Source organism: Phascolarctos cinereus, unplaced genomic scaffold (genome assembly GCF_003287225.1).
Source record: "Phascolarctos cinereus isolate Bilbo 61053 unplaced genomic scaffold, phaCin_HiC Scaffold_726;HRSCAF=1367, whole genome shotgun sequence".
In the NCBI taxonomy this organism is placed as follows: Eukaryota; Metazoa; Chordata; class Mammalia; order Diprotodontia; family Phascolarctidae; genus Phascolarctos; species Phascolarctos cinereus.
The window spans coordinates 115,483,539-115,505,901 of record NW_027556098.1 but is presented as its reverse complement, the minus strand read 5'-3'; the positions used below and the strand labels follow the sequence as shown (position 1 = coordinate 115,505,901).

At 41.5% G+C, this 22,363-nt stretch overlaps 1 protein-coding gene across 1 annotated transcript in view; it reads right to left on the bottom strand.

The window, feature by feature from the left end:
* PDIA5 (protein disulfide isomerase family A member 5) overlaps nt 1-22,363 on the bottom strand; it is a 167,148-nt gene that overhangs the window by 38,205 nt on the left and 106,580 nt on the right. Inside the window, exons 9-11 of the mRNA XM_020985963.2 lie at nt 19,843-19,934; nt 19,638-19,709; nt 10,709-10,845 (exon numbers count right to left, since the gene is read on the bottom strand). Of these exons, the coding sequence (XP_020841622.1) occupies nt 10,709-10,845; nt 19,638-19,709; nt 19,843-19,934 (301 nt within the window). The remainder of the gene's footprint in view (nt 1-10,708; nt 10,846-19,637; nt 19,710-19,842; nt 19,935-22,363) is intronic.

Below are 22,363 nucleotides of genomic sequence, written 5' to 3'. Positions count from 1 at the left end.
ATCTATAGAATGACAGGCCGGGACTAGATGACCTCTGTGTTTCCTCTAAGCATTAATCTATGGTCTCATCCTACAGACTGCTCCCAAATCAATCTTCCTCTATCACTTCCTTGTACAGAAATCTTCAACCCTGTTTCTGACAAGATAAAGCCTGTTATTCCTCAGCCTGCCATTCAAGGGTCTCCATATTTTGGCCCCAGTCTCTCTTTCTTGCCTTATCTACACTATACTCCTAAAGGAATCTGAAGCTTAAACTACATTGGTCTAATATGTTTTCTAATATATCATAATTCATTCCTGCCTGAGTTCATACAGGTTTCATCAATTTGGAATGCCTCCTCCACTTCTTTCCAGCTATCTGAATCCTATCAATCAATGAATGAACAAATACTCATCTAGTGCCCACTACAAGTCAATCATTACGCTGGCTGCTGGGGATACAAAGAAAGAAACAATTCCTCTGCCATCTTTCAAGGCCCAGCTCAAACCCCCCCCCCTTTTCATGTAGCAATTCCCGGAGCATTAAAGACCTGGGGACCTCTTGCTTCTCAACTCTTGGAACTCATTCTCTAATCCTTCATTTAGCAGATAATCACAAATTTGCCTTGCAACTGTCCTTCTATTTTTGACTTGTATTATTTAACTTTTCGTGTGGGTAGGTCTTGCCCTTTCCTCCCAAAAGACTGTGAACTCTTGGAGGGCAAGGACTATGTCTTATATGCTTTCATAAACCCCAAATGGCTTAAAGTGTTTGATTTAACCTAAATGACAGAGAAGTCAGTTACTGTTTTTGTACATTCTCCTGGCCCCTGCCTCCTTTACATACAGTGCTCAAAATAACGTGTATAGGAGTATTACCAAAGCCTTAGATTATCTCAGTTTCCTTTTCTCTGATTTAGAAGTTACCCCAAGTCACCTTGAGTCTGACTCTTTAAACAAAAGAAGTGGTAGCTGATCTATAAACTTCTGCAAACAAAGTTTCCAATGAATGGATGACAAGTCAATGAAGATGCTGACCCAGAGGTGATGAGAGGAAAAGCTGAAGGGCTCTTTCTTTCCTCCCTATAGTGTGCTGGTCCTGGGGAGGGGGGATGAAAACATATTACAATCCTATCACCAAAAATTAATGCATTGTTGGTAGAGCTATGAATCGATGAGTCATTCTGGAAAGCAATATGGAACTATATCTATGAAGTCATTAAACTCCGCATATCCTTTGACCCAGCATTACCATTGGTCTACATCCCAAAAACATAAAAGAGGAAAAACCCAATGTGTACAAAAATATTTATAGGAGCTCTTTTGTAGTAGTAAAGAATTGTAAACTATGAGGGCACTCATCAATTGGGAAAAGGCTTACCAAATTATGGTATATTAATGTAATGGAATATTATTGTGCTATAAGAAATGATAAAAATGGACAGTTTCAGGAAAAAACCTTGCAAGAACTGTATGAAATGAGCAGTTAAGTAAGCAAAATCAGGAGACAATTTATATAACAACAACAACAACACTGTAGAGAAAAACAACTTTGAAGGATTTAAGAGCTCTGATTGACGAAATTGCCAACTACAATTCCAGAGTGCTACCCACCACTGGAGAGAGGTGAATGAAAGATCCCTTTACAGGACATGGCCAATATAGGAGTTTGTTTTCCTTGACTGTATTTATTTGTTGTAAGGGTTTTGTTTTTCTTTTTTGTTCTCCAATAGGAGGGGGTGAGAGAAGGGCAATCCCTTGCCCCCACAACAAAATATGAAGAGAATAGAAAAAAGGCATAATGGAATCACAGACAAGCAAGATAGCTTTGAAAGTTTATGCGGAATATATGCTTAAGGAAAAAAGCAAGTTCTATAGAATATATCTTAGTTTCCCATACAATCCTCCCCTATTCTACAGTATATATGGAAAGGCTTATTTTATTGTAAGTTCTGAATAAAAAATGAATTTTAAAAATCCTCTTGCCAATATGGCTACACAGGGCACTGGACTTTGGGAATCCCATGTCCTTAAAGGCTGTGGGATATCTAGTTATGAAGCATTACATGCAGGGAGAGGGGAACCCACTTCACCGATGCTTTTTAATGCCCTAGTGATTACGATTTGATAGGCCATTAAGTTTTATTGTCAAGCTTCCTTGTTGGGGGTTTTATAATCTGCCTAAGTGCTCTCACTCGACTTTCCTGGCTCAGCACAGAAACCCTGAATCAATTCCTTTAATGCACTCCTCCTTTTGTGGTAGGAATGTCAACCTCCTACTTAGTTCCAGGCTCTTCAGTTCCTTTGGATCCAATAAATTACAATTAGCTGTCAGGACCTAATGAGTGCTTACTGTGTTGGCTTCCAGAACTTTAGAAGGTTCTGGCTGAATGGGGTCTTTCTGAAGCCTGAATGGCAGGAATATCTGAGTCCAAATCTTGCCTTTCATACTTGTTACTGTTGTTTGTCCTTCGTTCTGGAAGAGGACCATGACATCAGCGAGGTGATGCCATGATATCTGAGTGAACTGGATTACAGTGAGGGAGGGCTGTGCAAAGTCACCAGCCTCACTTTCCCCTCTGGAGTCATCTGGGTCCAGTGGGCAGATACAGATCAGAACAACTGGAGATGGCCCTTACTAGCTTTGTGGCCAAGAGTAGATTACTTATTTCTCAACCTGTTTTCTCATCTTCACAATGAGAGGACCACCCTCCTGTAGAAAGTCACACAGGTTTACAAGCTTGGAGTCATACTTAACCTTTCTTCCCCTCTCACTTTGCCCCACCCCCACTCAAACCCTCCAGTGAGTTGCCAAGTTTTATTTTGGATACAGAATTAGCATCTCTTGCATCAATCCCCTTCTCTTTACTCACATACTTTACCCTAAAATAGAACCTTATCACCTCTTGTCTGAATCACTGCGATAATCTCTTGCCCTCTCTCCTTCTAGCCTGCGCTCTCTCAAACTAGCTTTCCCACTGCTCTAAATTAATATTTATAAAACACATATTTGATCAGCAGAGCCCAGAGTCATGTTGGTGGGAACTTTGATTTCTGTTAGGAGATGGAGGCTGGAGCTATAGGTGGCCTGGTATGGAGACTGAGACCAGGATGGGATAAATATATTACAACTGTACTGTAAGAACCACCCCATTTCCCAAAATCATATGGTCAAGTCACCCTGAACCAAGAAGAGGTTCACCCAAGGTGCCTTATGAGTTTAAACCTCTCTACATACAGAGATACATTCCCACCAACGACAAAGAAGGGGTCATTTCCTCACATACCCACTCTTTGCACTCCCTTCCCATCCCACTGCCAGACATAATTCCTCCTCTTGGCCAGGCTAATGGGGACTGGTGTGGGATGGACTGTCACCCCCGCCCCCAACCTTCCAACTCCCTACCCACAGTTCATTAGCTATTTCCTGTGTGTACTACCACACATGAATAAAATAGCAACTCTAGCTTTAAAACCAGTAATCAACACTACCATTTCTGGGACACGTCAATCATTTGTTCTATGAGTCCAGTCATCATTTTCTTTGACTTCACTGAACAAAATACTCTTCACTGGTCACTATTTCCAATATGTGCTGTCCTTCCCTAGTTAGAATGTACCTTCCTTGAGGGCAGGGACTATCTTGTCTTTACGTTATTCTCCAGTGCTTAGCAGAATCCCTGGCATATAATAATCATTTAATAAATGATTTTTCATTCTTCATTTAACTACATACAGTGGGAGTCAGAATGACTCAGCTGTGCAAAAAGGGACGGGAAGGGGGTACTGACTTTGAAATGGGGAAAAGAAAGAACTTGGTCTGATTCAGCCAGGGAGAGCATCATAGTGGAATTCTCCCAAGGAGGCCTGGCAGCTGTCCACATTCCCTCAATACCCCCAGCTCCCCACCACTCAGTACATGGACACATCTGCTGGCAAGCTTATTTACTGAATTTACAATTTCTCTTTTTCTACTGGCTTACTGGAAGGTAGAGGTGACCCCAGATTCTTGAAGGTTCTGTCAACAGAATGAAACTTTCAGTGGGTTCATGCCATGCATGCTACAGCTTCTTGGAGCCACAAGTGAAAGTTGGATGATAGGTGGACAGCAAAGATGGATGAGCAGCCCTGAAAACGGCTTGCACCCTGATGGGATGATAATGGATGATATGGAGAAAACAGAATGATTTGGCTCTTAATTGGCTTTTGCTTTTGCTAACAAGGTGAATGATCACTGACGTGAGCAAGTTAGAACAAAAATGGCTAACAAGGAAATTAAACCCAAGGTAAGTGAGGAGATGGTGGGAGAGCACTTAGCTGTTCTTACTGTGTTTAAGTCAAAAGGCTTGAACAAACTATATCTCAGGTCCTGAAAGAATGAATAAATCTGAGTTCTGGGCTGTAATCTCAAAGAGAGCAGAGGGCTGAGGCAGGATTTAAGCCAAGTAAATATTGTCCTGATTTTTTAAGAAAGGGAAGAAGATACATTCTTTAAACCACACAGGATTGACTTTGAGTCCTGGCAAAATTAAGAATATATTTAAAGGGATGGCTTGTGGGCATTTAGAATGGGAAATGATTTCTAAGAGCCAGTATAGCTTCATCAATACCAGGTCAGGCCAGACTAATCTCTTTTCTTTTTAACCAGAGTTATACTGGTAGATCAGGAGGATGCTATAGAGACTCTTTATTCAGATTTCAGCAAACCATTTTAAAAAGTTTCTGTTTCTATCTTTGTGGATAAGATGGTGTGTGATAGATGTAGTACAACTGAATGGATTTTAAACTAGTTGGGCAAGGCCCAAATAACAGTCAGCCTGGAGGGAGGTCTCCCCTGGAATGTCCCAGGGATATAATTTTGGCCCTGTTCTGTTTAATATTTTTATCAATGACTTGGATGAAGACACAGATAGCAAGTTAATCAAATTTGCAGATGTTACGATGCTGGGAGGGATAGCTGACATACTAGATGGAATAATCAAGATCCAAAGAGATCCTGACAGGCTAGAATGATGGGACAAATCTAATAAGATGAATTTTTCAAAGGAATAAATCGAAAAGACTTAGGGGAGACAGGGGATGACATGAGAACTGTCTTCAAGAATTTTGCAGGGCTTTATTTTGGAAGAAAGATTAAATTTGTCTTGTTTAGCTCCAGGGTAAAGAATTACGAGCTATGGGGAAGAACTTTCAGAAAAGAAAACCTGGCCCAATGTAAAAGAAAACTTCCTAAGAATTAGAGCTGTCCAAAAGTGGAATAAGCTTTCATACTGGGCCCCAAATTCCCTGTCACTGGATGCCTCCAAGCAGAGGCCAGATGATCACTCCTTGGGGATTTAAGAGAAGATTCTGTTCAGGTGAGGAGTGGATTCAACGAGGTCTTAGTGCCCTTCCAACTCTCATTCTCTGGTACTGAGTTCTACCTGTTCTTTCAGGACCTGAGATATGGTTTGTCCAAGCCTTATGACTTAAACACAGTAAGAACAGCTAAGTGCTCTCCCGTCATCTCCTCACTTACCCTTGGGTTTAATTTCCTTGTTAGCCATTTTTGTTCTAACTTGCTCATGTCAGTGATCATTCACTTTATTAGCAAAAACAGAAGCCAATTAAATTAAGAGCCAAATCATTCTGTTTTCTCCATATCATCCATTATCATCCCATCAGGGTTAGTAAGTTCTCTTATGTCAAACTGAAACCAGCTTCCTTATAATTTCTACACATTTTTTTTTAGTTTTCCCACTGGAGCAATCCTTAACGAAAGTCTACCTTCAATTCCATGTGATGGCCCTTTAAAGAAAGCTAATGGGACTCCTCTTTTTTAGGCTAAACAGTTCCTTCAACTAGCTCTCTGACATGAAAGACAGCCCTTCTCCTTGCCAAGGTAAACCTTTCTACATGTAACCTTGAGATCATTCTGTCTCATTACCTTCAGCAGACTGCCCCCTCAACCATCCCCACTCTACCACTGATCTTCAATCCGATCTCTCCCTGTCTACTAGCTTCTCTGCTGCCTACAAACGTGCCCATGTCAGCCCCATCCTCAAAAAATAACCCCTCCTGATCCTACCCTCCCCACTATCGTCCCATATCTTTAATCCTCTTCTTAGATAAACTCCATGAGAAGGCTGTCTACAATTGGTGCCTCCACTTTCCCTCTTCTTACTCAATTCTAAACTTTCTGCAGTCTGGCTTCTGACCTCATCATTTGGCTGAAACTGTGCTCTCCAAAGTTACCAATGATCTCTTGGCAACTGCCAAGACTCTTCTCTGTCCTCGTCCTCCTCGAACTCTGCAGCCTTCGATGCTGTGGGTCACTCTCTTTTCCCAGTTGCTTTCTTCTTTCTGACCCGTCTTGTCAGTCTCCTTTTCTGAATCTTTATCCAGAAGAGGCTGACTAACTGTGGGTGTTACCTGAGGTTGTGTCCCAGACCCTCTTCTTTTTGCTGTCTGTACTATCTTGCACGGTGATCTCATGAGTTCCCATGGGTTCAATTATCATGTCTATGAAGATGTTTTCCAAACCTACATATCTTGACCTAACGTCTTTCAAACTTAACATGTCCAAAATAGGGCTCATTATCTTTGCTCCCAAACCTTACCCTCTTCTAATGTTCCATAGGATTGTCGAGGACACCATCATCCTCCCAGTTACCCTGACTCACAGCCTCAGCAGCTTCACTCATCCCACACATCCAATCTGTTGCCAAGTCCTGTCCTTTCAAGCTCCACACCTCTCTCCTACAAGCCTGGACTATGACTAGAGCCTTCTTGTTGGTCTCCCAGCCCTGAGGCTCTCCTGACTCCAATCTGTCTTCCACTCAGCTGCCCAAGGGATCATCCTAAAGTATACATTTTGCTACATTCCTCCCCACCCCAATCAACTCCAGTGCTTCCTTATTGCTTCTGTGATCAAATATAATACATCTGCTTGGATTTTAGAGTCCTTCACACTGGGCCCCATCCTATTTTTACTCTGGGATGCACACACACTAACCTTCTTGCTGGGATCCCACCACCCACCTGTGTGCCTTTGTCCTGGCTGACCCCATCCATCAAGTGCTCCCCTGCTTCACTTTGACCTTCAAGTCTCAGCTCAAATCCCACTTTCTGCAGAAGTGCTTTCCTAGTGAAACTGCCATCCATTTGCACTGCATATATTTTATAAACACAGAATTATTTTCATGTTGTCTCCCTCACCAAAATGCGAACTCCTTAAGAGCAGGGACCGTGCTTTAACCTTTCTTTATATCCTTAGCACTAAGCACCATGGCTGGCACACAGTAAGCATTTAATAAATGCTTGTTGACTGATCACTGACTGACTATGGTTAACAGATTCTTTACCATCCTGGTCACTCTTCAGTTTGTCTTAAAATGTGGTACTCATATCTGAATATAATAATCTAGATTTGGAATAAAAATTGCTGGGCACCATGGGACGATTTCCTCCCTCTGTATGATCAGACCATTTCCATTAATATAGCCTAAGAGACTGTGTTAGCTATTTTTGGCACTCATGTCAGTGTGATGTCACACCTACTTTGCACTCAGTTAACAGCTGCAAATCTTTTCACATGTACCACAGTTATGACAGGACTCCCCTGCCTTAATTGAATCAATTGAGGTTTTTAACCTAAATGCAGGACTTCACTTATATCCCTTTTCAATTTAATCTTGTTAGTTTTGCCCTATCCGTTATGATTGTCAAGACTGCTACAGACACTAATTCTATCATATAAGGTACTTCTCCCAGCTTTGTGTCATTTGCAAATTTGATAAGCCTCTTCTATTTTTTTCCATGTCATCAATAAAAATGTTGGACAGGACAGAGTACTGGGACATAACCATGGAGAGACCAACTTTTAGGTTCACACAGATCAAGTATGGATGGCTGTTCAACAGCTATGAATTCAGGGAGCCACAGTGTCTGTTAGCCCATCTTTTTCTATCATTTTTATGAGGCGATCTGTGTGTGTGTGTGCGTGTGTGTGTGTGTGCGTGTGTGTGTGTGTGTGTGTCCCCTTATTTATTCATATGTCACATGACCTTCTATCAAATGCCTTGGGGAAATCCAGACACATTACATCTACAACACTGCCTGATCTCCCAGTCAAAAGGGGGTAATGAGGTTCTTTTGAGAGCCTGACTTGACCTCAGATTCCCACCTTCCCCAGCTGCTCACATGCTGTTTGATAACCTGGGCTGCAAATGTGCTGGGGATGGACAGCAAGTTCCTGGGCTGCATTCTTGCAGCCTGTGCTCTCTCACCTCTAACCTACTGGCACCTCCCCTGTTGGCCATGATTTTCCAAAGATTACTGGCAGTAGTTCTTCCTTGCACTCTTTGCACCCTGGAATGGGATTTCCTGGGCTGAGGACACAAAATCATTTAAAGGAACTAAGTGTCATTTTACTCTTTATTTACCTATGAGGGTTTCCTATTCCTTAAGCATGTTAGTTTTACCCTTTCCAGTTAAATAATTATTTTTCTTGATGGAGAAGATGCAAGGGAATATTTGGAGAGGATTAATTAAGGGAGGGTCATGGCCACCCCATGGGCTCTTTAGCAGGCAGGTCAAACAGTTCTGCTAGTCAGCCTTGCTCCCTCCCACTCTGCTAACCAAAGAGAAATCAATCCACACCGTGGGTGCAGGAGAGTGGAAAGAACACCTGATTTGGAATCAGAGTGCTGAATAAATACCTATGGATGATGATTTATAGGGCAACCAACGGATTGTGCCATATATCATGTCAGAGAAATGATCTCTATTCCTCTTTGCCTAATTAGTGCAGGACTTCACCTCTATGATCTAAGATGAGATGACTATACTGGGAAAAAAAAGGATGGGAGTCAAGCTGCCTGTCCTCAAGTACAGGGCAAATATCAGTTGCTGCAGTGATATGCAAATGCCCAAGACGGCCAAAGGAAGAAGGACACAAAAATATTTATTTCTCAACCGGAAGTGTTAATATGAATGCAATAATATTGTGAAGAGAGATATAAAATTTACTCTCACCAATTTGTAGCCCTAGAACTTAGAATTTTACAACAATTTACAATTTTTATGTAAGGAATCTCATATGTACATACATGCAAATACACCACCAAGCCCTCTCTCCTTCCCCAGGTGTGTTACATGTACACAACACAGCTGGTTTTAAGCACGTGCAGAAATGTTGCTGGGCTTTATCTGCAGAACAGAATTCTATGATTTCTGACCTTTACTTGAGTGTTGGGCTTTCTTCAGAGATGGAACAGGATTGTGGGGAGACAGATTGAAGCAGACAAGTCTTATAGAGCTTCCCAAGCTAGAAATAGTCAAGGACCTGCTGTCCTCTGTCTTTACTGCTGGCGTAGGTGATGGGGTGGGGGAGGGGGAGGAGGGAAAGGAGCAGGGAGGGACCATTTTCCTCCAGCTATGGGGAAGTAAATTGCTCCTAAACTTGCTTCCATCAGCATGTATGAGAATGGCCTGGAGAGAACTTTTTAGCCAGCGAGGTGACTGTAATGCTGCCTCTCTGTCCTAATGAGCTGGCTCTGGGGGATGCCGGAGAGAGCTCCTGAATAAGAAGTATGTAAGAGGTTGACAGAATGCCCACCATGCCAGGCTTTTCTGTTTTGTTTGTTTGTTCCCCCCACCCTCCACCCCCACCCCCACCCCTACCTTAAGGCACTGACCCTTTGTCCTAGTCCATTCTTTCTGGTATACCATCTGCCTCACATACAATAGTGAACATTTTTTTCTCAAGGCATCAATCTCCTCTCTCCTGTGCAAAGATAACAGAAGAAGATTCCAGAGATTTCCAGCATCAAATTCAAGTGTTTATTCCAGAGTTTTTAAGGTTATCCTATTTCATTACCTGGCCCTCCTCGTGTTCAGTGATTCCCTGACTGAGGCTTTTTTCCTGATAGGAAAACATGTTACCTGCTCTGGGGCTTCCACCTTCAAGTCTTACATAAGTTATCTCCAGCAGGAGGCACCTTCCCCACTGCTATCTGCCAGTGTGGGATCCCTTTCTCCTTCCCAGGAGTTATTTCTCATGTTTTAAAATCTCTTTTGTTCTCTCTCATCCATCACTTGCTGGTTCAGGTTATTTACAGAGACATGGGAGAGAGATCAGGGTGGAAAGAGAAGATGGCATTCAGACTACTTTATGTACCTGTGGTCCAAAAAGTCCACTCTGGTTCTAGGGAGGAATCCTCACAGAGGTCCCATGCTGCCCTTTCCTTTGAGGCTTCCTCTAAGAGCTCTCTGTTCCAGGAAGCACTACCCGGTCAGTTAATCCCTTCTCCTGTCCCAAGGACCAGCACGGGCCTACGAGTGCTCACACAAGTTCACAAGTTTCTGAAGCTAATTCAAAGCTATCCAATAATTACAAGAATGTATTATATGATTTCTGTTGGCATCATATTCCCTTTCTTCATGTTTGGCACTGAAATGGCTTTGCATTTCCAGAGTACATGTTGAGTGAACAGGAAGAGGGACAGGGGGGAACTCACTCATAATTCCTAACTCAGTTAATTCTTTTTGAGCTTCTACTGTGAGAGTATAATTGCATAATTATCTTTGAAGAGAAGAACTCGGTATAGTGCTATGCACAATTAATAAAGACTTCTGTATGACGACTATTATGAAAGGCTGAAAATTTCAGAAGCCACGTTTAGATTCAAGCTGAGGTGGTCCTAGGGGAGGGGGTGAAGAGTTGGGGGAAGAAAAGCATTCCACTCACATGGGGCATGGAACATGATGAGGACAGAAGAGTGCTCCTTCACAAACTTGTCAAAGTCTTCATCTGTCAGGTGATAAACGACGCTTCCCTCGTCTGCCCAGGCAGCCTCGGGGACCTGGGGCTGTGGTGCTTGTGGACTGGAAGACCAAAAATAGGTAGAGCTGAGTGGATGTCATCTGCCAGCCACAGGCTACAAAAAGGACCCTGCTGTCCTGCACAGACCCAAGCCCAGCCTCACTAATCTCAAGGGACAGTCAAATGACGAGGAAAGCAATGGCTGTGATGTTGAGGACAACCAAAAACTACCCTTGAGGTAAGACTTAGGAAGAGGAAAAGAACGGCAGAGAGCCTTTCCTCCCCCTCTGCTCTTCCCCAAACTGATGAACTTTGCTGGTGTCCTATTACAGAGAGCACTTTTTTATTTATGACTCAAATCAGCTTAGCAAATCCTGCCTCCTGTCAAGGATGTAGGGTTTGTTTGCTTTCACTGTCTAGCAAAGGGGCAAGAATCCAGTGAGAGCAAGGGACAGCCATTGTCAAAACTGGCTCCTGTGTTTGTCTCACTGTGTGGGGCTGGGGGAAGGAGGGAATAGAAAAGATGAGTTGAGATAAGTTAAGACTGGGTCAGGCAAGGGCATAGAGGGGAAGAGGATTAGGATGGAGGTGTAATACCAGAGAAATTGGTTGTCTGCCCAAGGTAAGATAAGTCACTATGAAGGATAAGGCCCATGAGAGTATGGACGCTTGTGAACCTTCACTATGACAAGGGATTTATGTGGACTGCCTACCCTGACAAAGCCTAAAAGCTCTTCTCAGGTGCAAGATTGCCTTGAAGCTCAAAATATCAGCGCTGGTGACATGTATTCCCAGTTGCTTCCATGCCAAAAGCTTCATTTTCCAAACTGCATGTTTGCTAATACTTAAAACCCATTTATGCTGACAGATACAAAATGTAGTCATTGCTATCTGATTGGACAAGTTTTCAGCAACAAAACCAAGATTCCAGGAGAAGAATGTTCATAATTTTGTGGTGAATGAAACAAAACAGAATGCTCCTCACTTTCCACAGCAGGCTGGTTATGATCTCCTCCTCTGAGATGCCCTCCGACCCAGATCTCCCTGTCAGGCATGGATGGGAAGGGCATCAGAGACAGACAGTAAGGGCCCTTCTGCACCGCAATTACACAGCAGCCCTTTGGCAGTGGCAGACAACTGGGAATAAAGTAGATATTCTCCCAAGTGAAGAAAGGATGATTAAACAAATGGTAGAGGGTCATTGAAGGTGAATGAGCTGGGCAATCACTTCATCTTCACTGGGCCCATTTCCTTATCTCCAAAATAAAGGGACTGGACCGGCAGCCCCTAAGGTCCCTGATGGCTTTGAGTCTACTATTCTGTCGATGTTCCTGTACTCTAAGAAATGATGGATGTGACAAGTTTAGAGAAAGACGGGAAGACTTTATGAACTGATGCAAGTAGGTAGAACCAGAAAAACAATGTACACAGTGACAAAATTTATATAAACAGAAAAAATAACAACAAAAAAGAAATTCAATGCTGTATAATTATAATGATGAAGTTTGGTCCCTAAAAAGAGTTGAGAAAATTCACTCCCTTCCTTTTTTGAGGTGGGGGACTATGCATTTGGATTAATAAATATACTGTCAGACACGATCGATTTAAATAGATGAAGTGTTAGGCTTGGAGTCAGGAAAACTCGAGTTCAAATTTGGCCTCAGACACTTAACTAGTTTTGACCACAAAATGGGAAAGTACTAGCACTTACCCCTCAGGGTTGTTGTGAGATCAAATGAAATAGGTATCAGTAAAACAGTACAGTACTTGGCACACAGTGATATATATTCCCTTCTCCCCTCCTCTGAACTGCTTTTTTTCCCCCTCTTTCTTTTTAAATCTTTCTAACAAGGGATAGCTTAGTGGGTAGGGAAGAGTGAAAGATATATTTAGTAGTAGATGTGATGGGAAAACAAATGACAAAAAAAGAGGTAATTTTTAAAAGAGAGACATGCAGAAGACTTAAGTATACTTCTGTAGCCTTAATTGTCCTATCTCTATGGTAATCACAGAAAGTCTGCAGTCACACAGCTTCTGCATTCTTAGGTAGTTTCAATGACTTCTTGTAAGCACCTCTAGTTGCAGGGAGTATAAAAACTCCAGAGGGCAAGTCATTTTTGTCCCAGAATGAGGCTTATTCCTGCATTTCTGATATTTAGTACCTCTGCTTTGCTGTACTTGACCTTTGAATCCTGGCCCTTTGCTCATTTCACAGCCGGTCAGGGCAGATTCTTTCCTCTGCACCCTTGGAGCTAGACCCTTGTCCTGACAAATGATGCCCTGAACTAGTTCATCTTTGCACTGCCTTCTGGATTCCCAGATGTCTGACCTATCACCATCAGAGATCATGACTATCCCATATCTCTACTTGGACTTCCTAGTAACTAGGCTTGCTCCAATCAGCTGACCTCACAGACTCACTTTCTGCCTGGACTTTTTGGTTTCTATACCTATGGCTTGCTTCTGACCACTTGTACCCATGGAAGGCTTAATCCTGGGCTACTGGTTCTGATCATCTACCTCATTTAACTTTGTTATCATTTATCAGCCAGTGTTATAGGACTATGAAAAGTCTGCACTTCTAAGATACTTTAAGAATAGGCACACAAGAAAATACAAATGAAAAAGGAACATAAAACCAGATACTCAGAATTTTGTTTCAACAACAGCAAATCTCTTGGGGTACTATACCACCTCAGTTGCATATTCCTATTTCTTCAGTTTCTCTTTAAAAATCTTATTTCTAGGGCTACTTTTTCTTCTCCCTTTGTTTCCTGGATATTGACAACCCACTCTTTTCTGCCAATAATCTTCCCCTCAGCACAAAAGTTGCCGAACCTTGATATTTTCCTATATTATGTGACTTTTGAGGCCAAAGGACCAATGGAGTTCACAGGATGAATTTATCTATCCTAGTCAAAAGGTCAGTGACTAAATTTCTGAAACTCCATTCTATAAAATTTTTTTCCCTACTTTTTCCCTTAATACAGAATCTGTCTATGTATGCTATTAGTATTTCCAAAAGGTACCAAAGCACCTATAGAAACTGTTTGGTCTAAAAGCTGCTATGTTAATTCTGGCTAGTCTCTCACTTTGAGGAATTAAGTTTTCCATTTGATCTAGGGAGAGCTGTTTCACATGGGTCCACAGAAGTTAGCGGTATCTGCAAACCAAATCATAACCTGAAGTAGTCTGAGGACATATATTTTTATATTGAAGGACAAAAAACAACAGTGCTTTTTAAAAAAAAGTGTTAAAGGATCTTTTCCCCCCAAAAAAGCTTTTTTCCTAGTTTGCTTTTAGTGAGTAAAAAAAAAATTTGCTTAGAATTATGTTTAGGCAAAAAATGTGTCATCATTTATTAATTTAACTCTACATTCTTGGTCTAGATAATTAGCAGAGGAGCTTGACAAAGAGGTAATGAGGGAGCAAGGATCGAGCTCTTCAGTATGGGATTGTAGAGGCACATAATTCTCACATGGCCATACTCCACAGAGTGAGAAAGAAAGGGTCAGTGTGACCATGACCAACAAATCCATTCCAGAAATATTACACAAACACAAAGATAAAGGAAATATCCATGTCCTGTTTTAGAAAATTACCCAGAGCCCCCCACAATCTTCTGAAGTTTATACCACCTCTCCCTGCCATGGCATCTGGAACAGATGGCTATTGATATCTGGGTATTTTATCCCACAGACTTGGAGAGTCATGAAAAGTAACAGCCTTTTCTGCTTCTTCTTCACTTCTTGCATACTGAACTGTAAATCAACTGAGAGCTTTGGTCAGAACGGGAAGTTTAGGAGATCAATTCAATGACCTGTGGCTAGGACATCCCACAGGAAGGATCACAGTCATCCATCAAGACTTTGGCAGATCTAAATGAGGACTGAAAACAGCTGGCATGGCACTGGTATCTAGCTCCTATTCTGTCTGGCTTCCTGGCATGAGGGTGGGTAATGCACTCTATGCTACAACAAAGTGGGCTATGTGTTCCCACTCCACGACATTCTATCTTACAGTTCTGTACCTCTGCCCAGTTTATCCCTCATATCTGCAACGCTCTCCTTCATAACCTCTGTCTTGTTTGGAATAAAAATTCCCCAGATTAGAATTCTCACCTAATGCAAAGCAGCTTAGAGTCTACATGGATGGAAAAATACCTTTTTCTGGACCAGCCTATATGTTCTAGAAGCACATAAAGCCCCAGCCTGAGGCTATGGACAAACACTAAGTTACTCTGGGAACTACCATATTATTAATTAAATTTTAAATATTTAATCTTGGAGACACAATGGCACAGTGAAAAGAATAAAAAAGAGCTGGGTTCAAGTTCAACCTTTGACAAGACTCAAGAGAAACCTAGACTATATTTGCTCAATTGGAAAGGACTATAAGATGACTGAAAGTCTAACATTTGAATGAGGAAGAAGAAACCAGTGTCTCTTTAACATTTTCATTGAGGAATTTAATTAAGAAAAACAGAGGACCTGGGGATAGACTGGTTCTGTTCTGAAGGTTTTAAAAGGGCAAAAAGAAGGGAAAGTAAAGAAATAAACATATTAGTGTAGAAAGGGGGGGGAGGAAAAAGGAGGAACTTGATATTTTTCAAAATTGGAGTGCTTAAGAAATAGTGTACACATACATGGAGGAAGGGGTAGGGAAGAATAGACATAGGATGAACCTCACTCTTATCTAGACTGAACAATTTATACGCAAAGTGGCTGGTGTAGAAATACATCTAGCTCAACAGGAAAGCAGGCAGAGACTGGGCAATGGGGCTTAAAGAAGGATAATACTGGAGGGCTGCAAACAAACCAGTGTCCTGATCCTGAGGGAGGGATTAAAAGAAAAGACTACAAATTAAGGGGGTTGCCCACCCGTTGGAGAGTGGCTGACCAGATTGTAGTGTATAAATACAATGGAATATCATTGTGCTGCAAGACTAATCCGAACAACGGCCAACAAGCTCTCCAGACGGCCTATGATGATGCGTGTTACCAACTTCCAGACAGGTGTGGGATGAACTCAAGGAGCAGAAAGAGACGCATTTTTAGACATGGTCATGGTGTAGATTTGTTTTGCTTAATTATGTCTATTTGTAACAAGTGGTTTTTTTAAAAATTTTTTTCTTTCTGTTTTCAATTGGTATAGGTTTGGGGAAAGGGATATTGATGGTGATGTCACAGAAAAGGAAAGAAAATCAAAGAGTGTCATTGAAATATTTATTTTTAAATTTTAACATAACTTTTAAAAAGTATCCATAGAACAGAAGGAAATTCAGAAGAATGCAGTTTTGAAAGCAATGTGTTGAACATACATATATTTTTTTCAAAGGCAAGTTACTACTTGTAAAAGAGATTCACAGTTTTGTATACAATACTCTTTATGCTTTTGCTTTAAATGTGGAAATGTTAATTTTTTGTGTGGGCTTGTTAAGTTCAGAATAAAAAAACTAAATAAAAATGCAAACAACAACTATTCTAAACCTCAGGTTCCTTAATCCACCAAACCCTTCACCTCTACTCTCGAATCTTGACTACTGTATTACTGTGAACACTGATGGCAACTGGCACGAGCTCCCGCACCAACTGTCTATACTTCAACATATCTTTGTTTCTATGCCCATCCTTTCCTCTAGTCTCAGAGGAAGGAGTAGTGCTGAACCCTCTTTAAGGGGAATTTCTTTGCCAGTGCCCTAGATTACATTCTTTCTTAAATCCTGAGAGATCTTCTAATATTGTATTTTTCCAGAATTTTCAATCTCTTCCCACCAGCTACTTCTCCTGTGTTCAAACAAGCCCAGGTCTCCCCTTTTATGTGGTCCTGTTCCCTGCTTCAGTTATTGGCCCAGTTCTTTCTTTCATTTTGCTGCCAAACTTCTTGAATGAGTGGCTCTTATACCACCCTCTACAACTCCCTGCGATCCGGCTTCCATCCCTATCACTCCACTGAACCACATTCTCAGAGTTCATCAATTACTAGTTAATTGACTCTATGTTGCACCTTTGAGATCGTCCTTGACTTCATGATCACTGGACCAAAGATTTGGAGCTGGAAGTGATCTTGATGCTGCCTGCTCCCTCAACCTTTAACTTCTCTTCCCTTGGTTTCTATAACATTACAATATGCTAGTTCTCTTCTTGCTTCTCTGATAGCTTTGTTTTTCATCCACCCAGTTACTGGAGTAGCCCCTAAGGTCAGTCCTCAGCTCTGGTTTTCAGTAAAGAAACATTCACTGTTCTTCACAGAATGTATATTCTCTCAAACCTTTGGCAAGTATTTCAATGGTGACAGCTTTCTCATCTATATGTCTAGCCTGATCTCTCTCTTATGCTCCAGTCCAACATTTTGAACTGTTTACTTGATACTTCTTCTTAGATGTGTCTGTATTCTCCATAAACTCAATATATCCCAAACTTATCATCGTTCTGGCCAATCTGGTTCAATGACCTTATTTTTGAAAATGGTACTATTAAAAAATTATAGATATTAGAGCTGGAAGAGAGCTTCAAGTTGAGTCTAGTCAACTGGTATTTATTCAGAGGCAGTGAAAGGCATAGTGGATAGAACATAAGGCCCACAGTCAAGAAGACCTGAATTCAAATCCAGCTCCAAACACTTACTAACTGTATAAACTTGGGGAAGTCATTTAACCTGTTTGCCTCAGTTTCTACATAATGGGGATAATAATAGCACCTACCTCCCAGGGTTGTAAGAACCAAATGAAAGGTTTAAAAAAAATGCTTAGCACAGTGCCTGGCACATAGAAGGTACTATATAAATGTTAGCTGTCATTATCATCATCATCACACTTTGTGCCGGCCACTCTACTAAGGGCTGAGGATATAAAAAAAGGCAAAAACACAATATCTGCCATCAAGGAGTTAACAAATGGAAGAGACAACATATAAATAAGTCTGTACATACAAGGTATGTACAGGGCAAATGGAAGGTAATCTCAGCAGAAGGCACTGGTGGAGGGGATGGAGGAAGTGGACCAGAAAAGACTTCCTGAATAAGGTAGGATCTGAAGTGAGTCTTGAAGGAAATCAGGGAAGCCAGGAGGTGGAGGTGAGGAGGGACAGCATTCTGGACATGGAGTTTCTCTAATGTACAAGCACAGAACTGGGAGAGGGAGTGCCATGTTCGAGAACAACAAGAAGTTCAGTGTCACTGGATCTCAGAGTTTATGAAGAGGAATAAAATGTAAAAAGGCTGGAAAAGCAGAAAGGGGCTAGGCTGCGAAGAGCTCTAAAAGCCTTTCAAATAGAGGATTTTATATTTGACATTAAAGGCAAGAGGGAGCCACTAATGTTTGTTGAGTAGGAAAGTGAAATGGTCAAATGTGCACGTTAGCAGCTGAATAGACCAGAAATCATCTAATCCAACTGAGGCCAACAAAGGCAATGTATCTTGACCAAAGTCACACACCAAACTAGGAGTAGAGTAAAACTAAAGTGTCTATCTCCATGACACCAAGCTAACCACTACATATTAATAGTTTTCCATATCTGAAACAGAGCATTCTCTTTCCTTCATTCCCTACATTAAGCATTCATTGATTCCTGTCAAGTCTTCCTTTTCAATGTCTCTGGTATTCATTTATTCATTTCCATTGCCAGGGACACATTCTTAGGGCTTATAAACCTTCATCTGCTCTTTCTCTGATTATTGCAACAGCATTCTAACAGGTTCCCCTGATCTACACTGCATTCTTCTACAGATTAAGCTTCCTAACTTATTTATTAAATCAAGTAATTTTACCTCTCAACAACCTCAAATGGCTCTTAATTTCTCAAAGAAGAAAGAAAGCCCCAATTTCTTTCTATGGCATCCAAGGATTTTCATAGTCTAGCCCCAGCCAACCCATCTGATTTTCTAAATACTCCCCCCTCAATCTGATCTTGAGCAAGGACAATCTCACTACTGCCTCCAATAATGCTAGTCTTCATTTGAACTCTTCTTGAGCTATTCTCTCCAGTCTGAAATGTGCTTCTCTCTCCCTTCCTAATCTCTCATTTACACAAAAGTAACTACAATAAAGGTCAAATATTTGACATATGCCACGTGCATGGCACAGACTTAAGTGCCATAAAAATTTAAAAGATGAAGAGATCACTTCTACCCAGGATGCTCAAAGAAAATTGTATGGAGGAATGAATTGTATGGAGGAGACAGGAATTGAGCTTTAAAGGATGGATAAGCGGAGAAGCATTCAGGGGATGGGGAACGGAGGTAACCTCGAAATGCTATGATATTGGTACACATATGTATTAGCTCTCCAAATAGGTAGCAAGGACTGTGTCAGTCTTTGCATCTCTAGTAAACTTAGCACAGTGGTTTACAAACTGTAGATTCTCAGTGAAGGAATGAATAAAGTGAGGGTAAGGGCCCTAGAGTAAGGCCTCCCAAATCTGGTAACAAAAGAAAAAGATCTCTTTCTCTGGGTGTTAGGGACATATCTGAAGACTGCAGAAGACAACTGATTCAAGAGAACTGGCAAGATTATCTGGGCCACCATCCTACGCTCTTCCAGGCCTCCCAATCCAAATATACTGACACTCTACTCAAGTATGTCACAGACCAATGGGGACAGTTGGAACCTTACTGAATTCTTCACCCAAATAGGCCACCTGTTATAACTAAATGAATCAAAAGAACTCGGTATTGACCAGGACCCCAATCTGAGGAAAACTTTTAAGGACAGACCTTCCCCATTATCCCTATTACCCACTTCCCACCCCCATCCTTAATGTTCCTCCTAAGCAAAAGAATATTACAGCGCAGGGCAAGACAGATCCCCTCCCTCTGAGAACTACATGTACATATTCCTTGAAGTGCAAAGACTTACTTCTTCATCCATTCCACAATGTCCTTGGCTGTGGACCTATAGTTTTCATACTGGAACAGAAACTTCCCTTTCCTGTGGAATGTGGAGAGACAAAAGGGGGCTCAGCTCAAGAATTGGGGCAGGGGGTAGTGAAAAGGGGAATGAGGGGAATAAGTGCCACTGGGGAAGAGGAATGGCACTTCAGACTAGGGAGCTGGGGACTTACTCAAAATAGCAGATGGTGGGGTAGCCACGGACATCATACTCTTCCTTGATGTGTTCAAATTCAGAGGAGTAGACATTCATCCCAGCCAGCACCTGGGTGAACAAGGAAGGAATGGACTCATCGGCCCTCTGCCCAAATACATCCCATATCTTGTCCCAGAGCCTCTAATTGAGGCTAGTAACTCCTCAAAGTGGGAGAAAGAATTGCCAAAGGCTCCTCAGACAGATGTGGGAGTGCTGAGCATCGCAGGAGCATAATGGAAAAAATAAGGGAACTAGTTTAGAATTAGGCATTGGTTACTGGTAACTAAGAGCTGAATTTAAGAGATCCTGAAAAAAAAAACCTCAAACATCACAAACTGCCTGTGCTCATGCCTCTGCACTCCTCTACTGATCCACAATAGGTGTGCCTTGCCCTATTCATGAATAAACTGAATATATCCATGGATTAACTCCCATGTGAGCAGGAAAGATGACTGAGGCAGAATGCTTTCCCAATTATCAAATTCAACTCGATTTTTGACATGACATTGCTGTTTCTCCATTTGTTCCCATTCTGCCCCATTCTCATCACTGGATTTCTGCCTAAATCTTGAATATAGGTACCTGCCCACTCCTAGATACTTGGCTCATTTGTTCCTCAACCATCCATCTAGCTCTCGCTTTTGAGTACTCCACAATGGCACAACTGTTGTCGATCCCTAGCCAGACCTTGTCACCCACGTATTCCTTTTGTATTTTTCCAGCACCTTTTCCTGTTTCACATTTATAACCTGCTGCAACCCAAGATGTAGGTCCCAATAAACCCAGATATATACAGCTTCTAAATGTAAAGGAGATTTGCCAACTTCATTATTAATGGCCATTGGAGTATATGCGTAAAACATGGAGAAGAATGGGCAAAAGATGAATAGAATGGGAGGCATTAATGTGTTGAGATCTGCAATGTCAAAGGGATTACCCTCATAGGTAAGATCACTGGTCCACTGAAGTATTATACTAAAGGCACTGCCAGTGCCAGAAACAAAAAGAATTTAGAATTTCCTCAAAATATAGGCTTCCTATTCCTCTTCTTGTGCAATAGGGGACTTCTTGTCTGTGGTCCAACTCCCTAGAAAGAATTTTGATGTTAATTTTCAATAAAGCGAGATAGATGTGTGAAACCTGTGGAATAGAAATGGCTGCCAAGAAGAGAGATGCTGTAAGAGTGAAAGGGGTGAGGAACCTCATGGCAATGTGGGTGGAAATGTTGTAGAAATATGCAGAAGGGACCCAGGAAGCAGAGTTTTGATGTAGAGAAAGAAAATCTAAATAGCTCTATGTGAATTTCCATTGTACTGTGATATAACTCAGGAACTGTAACAGATATTAAATGGACTCAGAATCCCATTGGGAATCTAAATCTTCATAACTGGCTTCTCTCTCTTTAGGAAAAAATACTCTCAATTCTATTTCTTTTCTGCTATCTACCTTGGCTTACTACAGACCACCTACATATCAAGAGTTCAGGCAAATCTGCAATAGAACTTATCAAGGAATTCTGTAGCCCTCAAAGTCATTCTGTTCTTCCTGATAATTGGTTCAGAAGCCTGTTTCAGTGACAGCTGTCTGGAAGTTATTTTTTTATGTCGACCTGGTCTCCCTGTCTCTGGTTTCTCCTCTCTTTAATCCATCCTACACAATGTCAGATTAATCTTCCTAAAACAGTTTTTAATTATCATCACTTACTAAAAATTAAAAAAACAAACATGAATCAACCTAAAACTTACAAGAGAATTTTAAACTACAAAAGCCTGAATAGAGGAATTCAATCCTCTTTATACTGTTGACTCTAATCTGTTTTCCAGCCTTATCTCTCCGTACAGGCAAAGTCTACCTAACGATGCCTCAACCAACATCCTTTTACAATAACATGGTGAATACATTATAACCAAAATCCCATGTTACTTTGTGCTAAGTGGTGGCCATCTCTCTTTCCCTGTCTCCTCCTGTTCTCTTTATCATTCCCAGAATTTCAGGGCCGGAAAGGACCTCAGGAACCATCCAGTCCAACCCACACTGGAAAACAAATCCCCACTATAGCATGCCTGATGGGAGGTCACTGAAAATTCAGCAGAAGCCTTTCAATGAGAAGGAAGCCACGACTTCCTGTGGCAGTCCAATTCATTTTGATACGGTTGCAAATATTACAGAAGAACTTACTTACATCAAGCTGAAATTTGCCTCCCTGAAACTTGCACTCAATTGTTCCTCGTTACTACTAAATGGAGCCTCAGTAACTTTAACCCCTTTCCACATGACAGACTTTCAAGTGCGTGAGATGGCTATTGTCCCACTCCTTCACCTCTCATGCCTTCCTTCTCTAGGATGGATATTTCCAGTTCTTTCAACTGATCCTTGAGGACTTGAGGGCCTTAATTATTCTGACTGCCTTCCGAAGGATGTTCTCCAACTTAACGTCTTCTCTCAACTGTAGTCATCAGAAGCGAACACAATAGCTCAGACATGGTCAAACCAGAGTA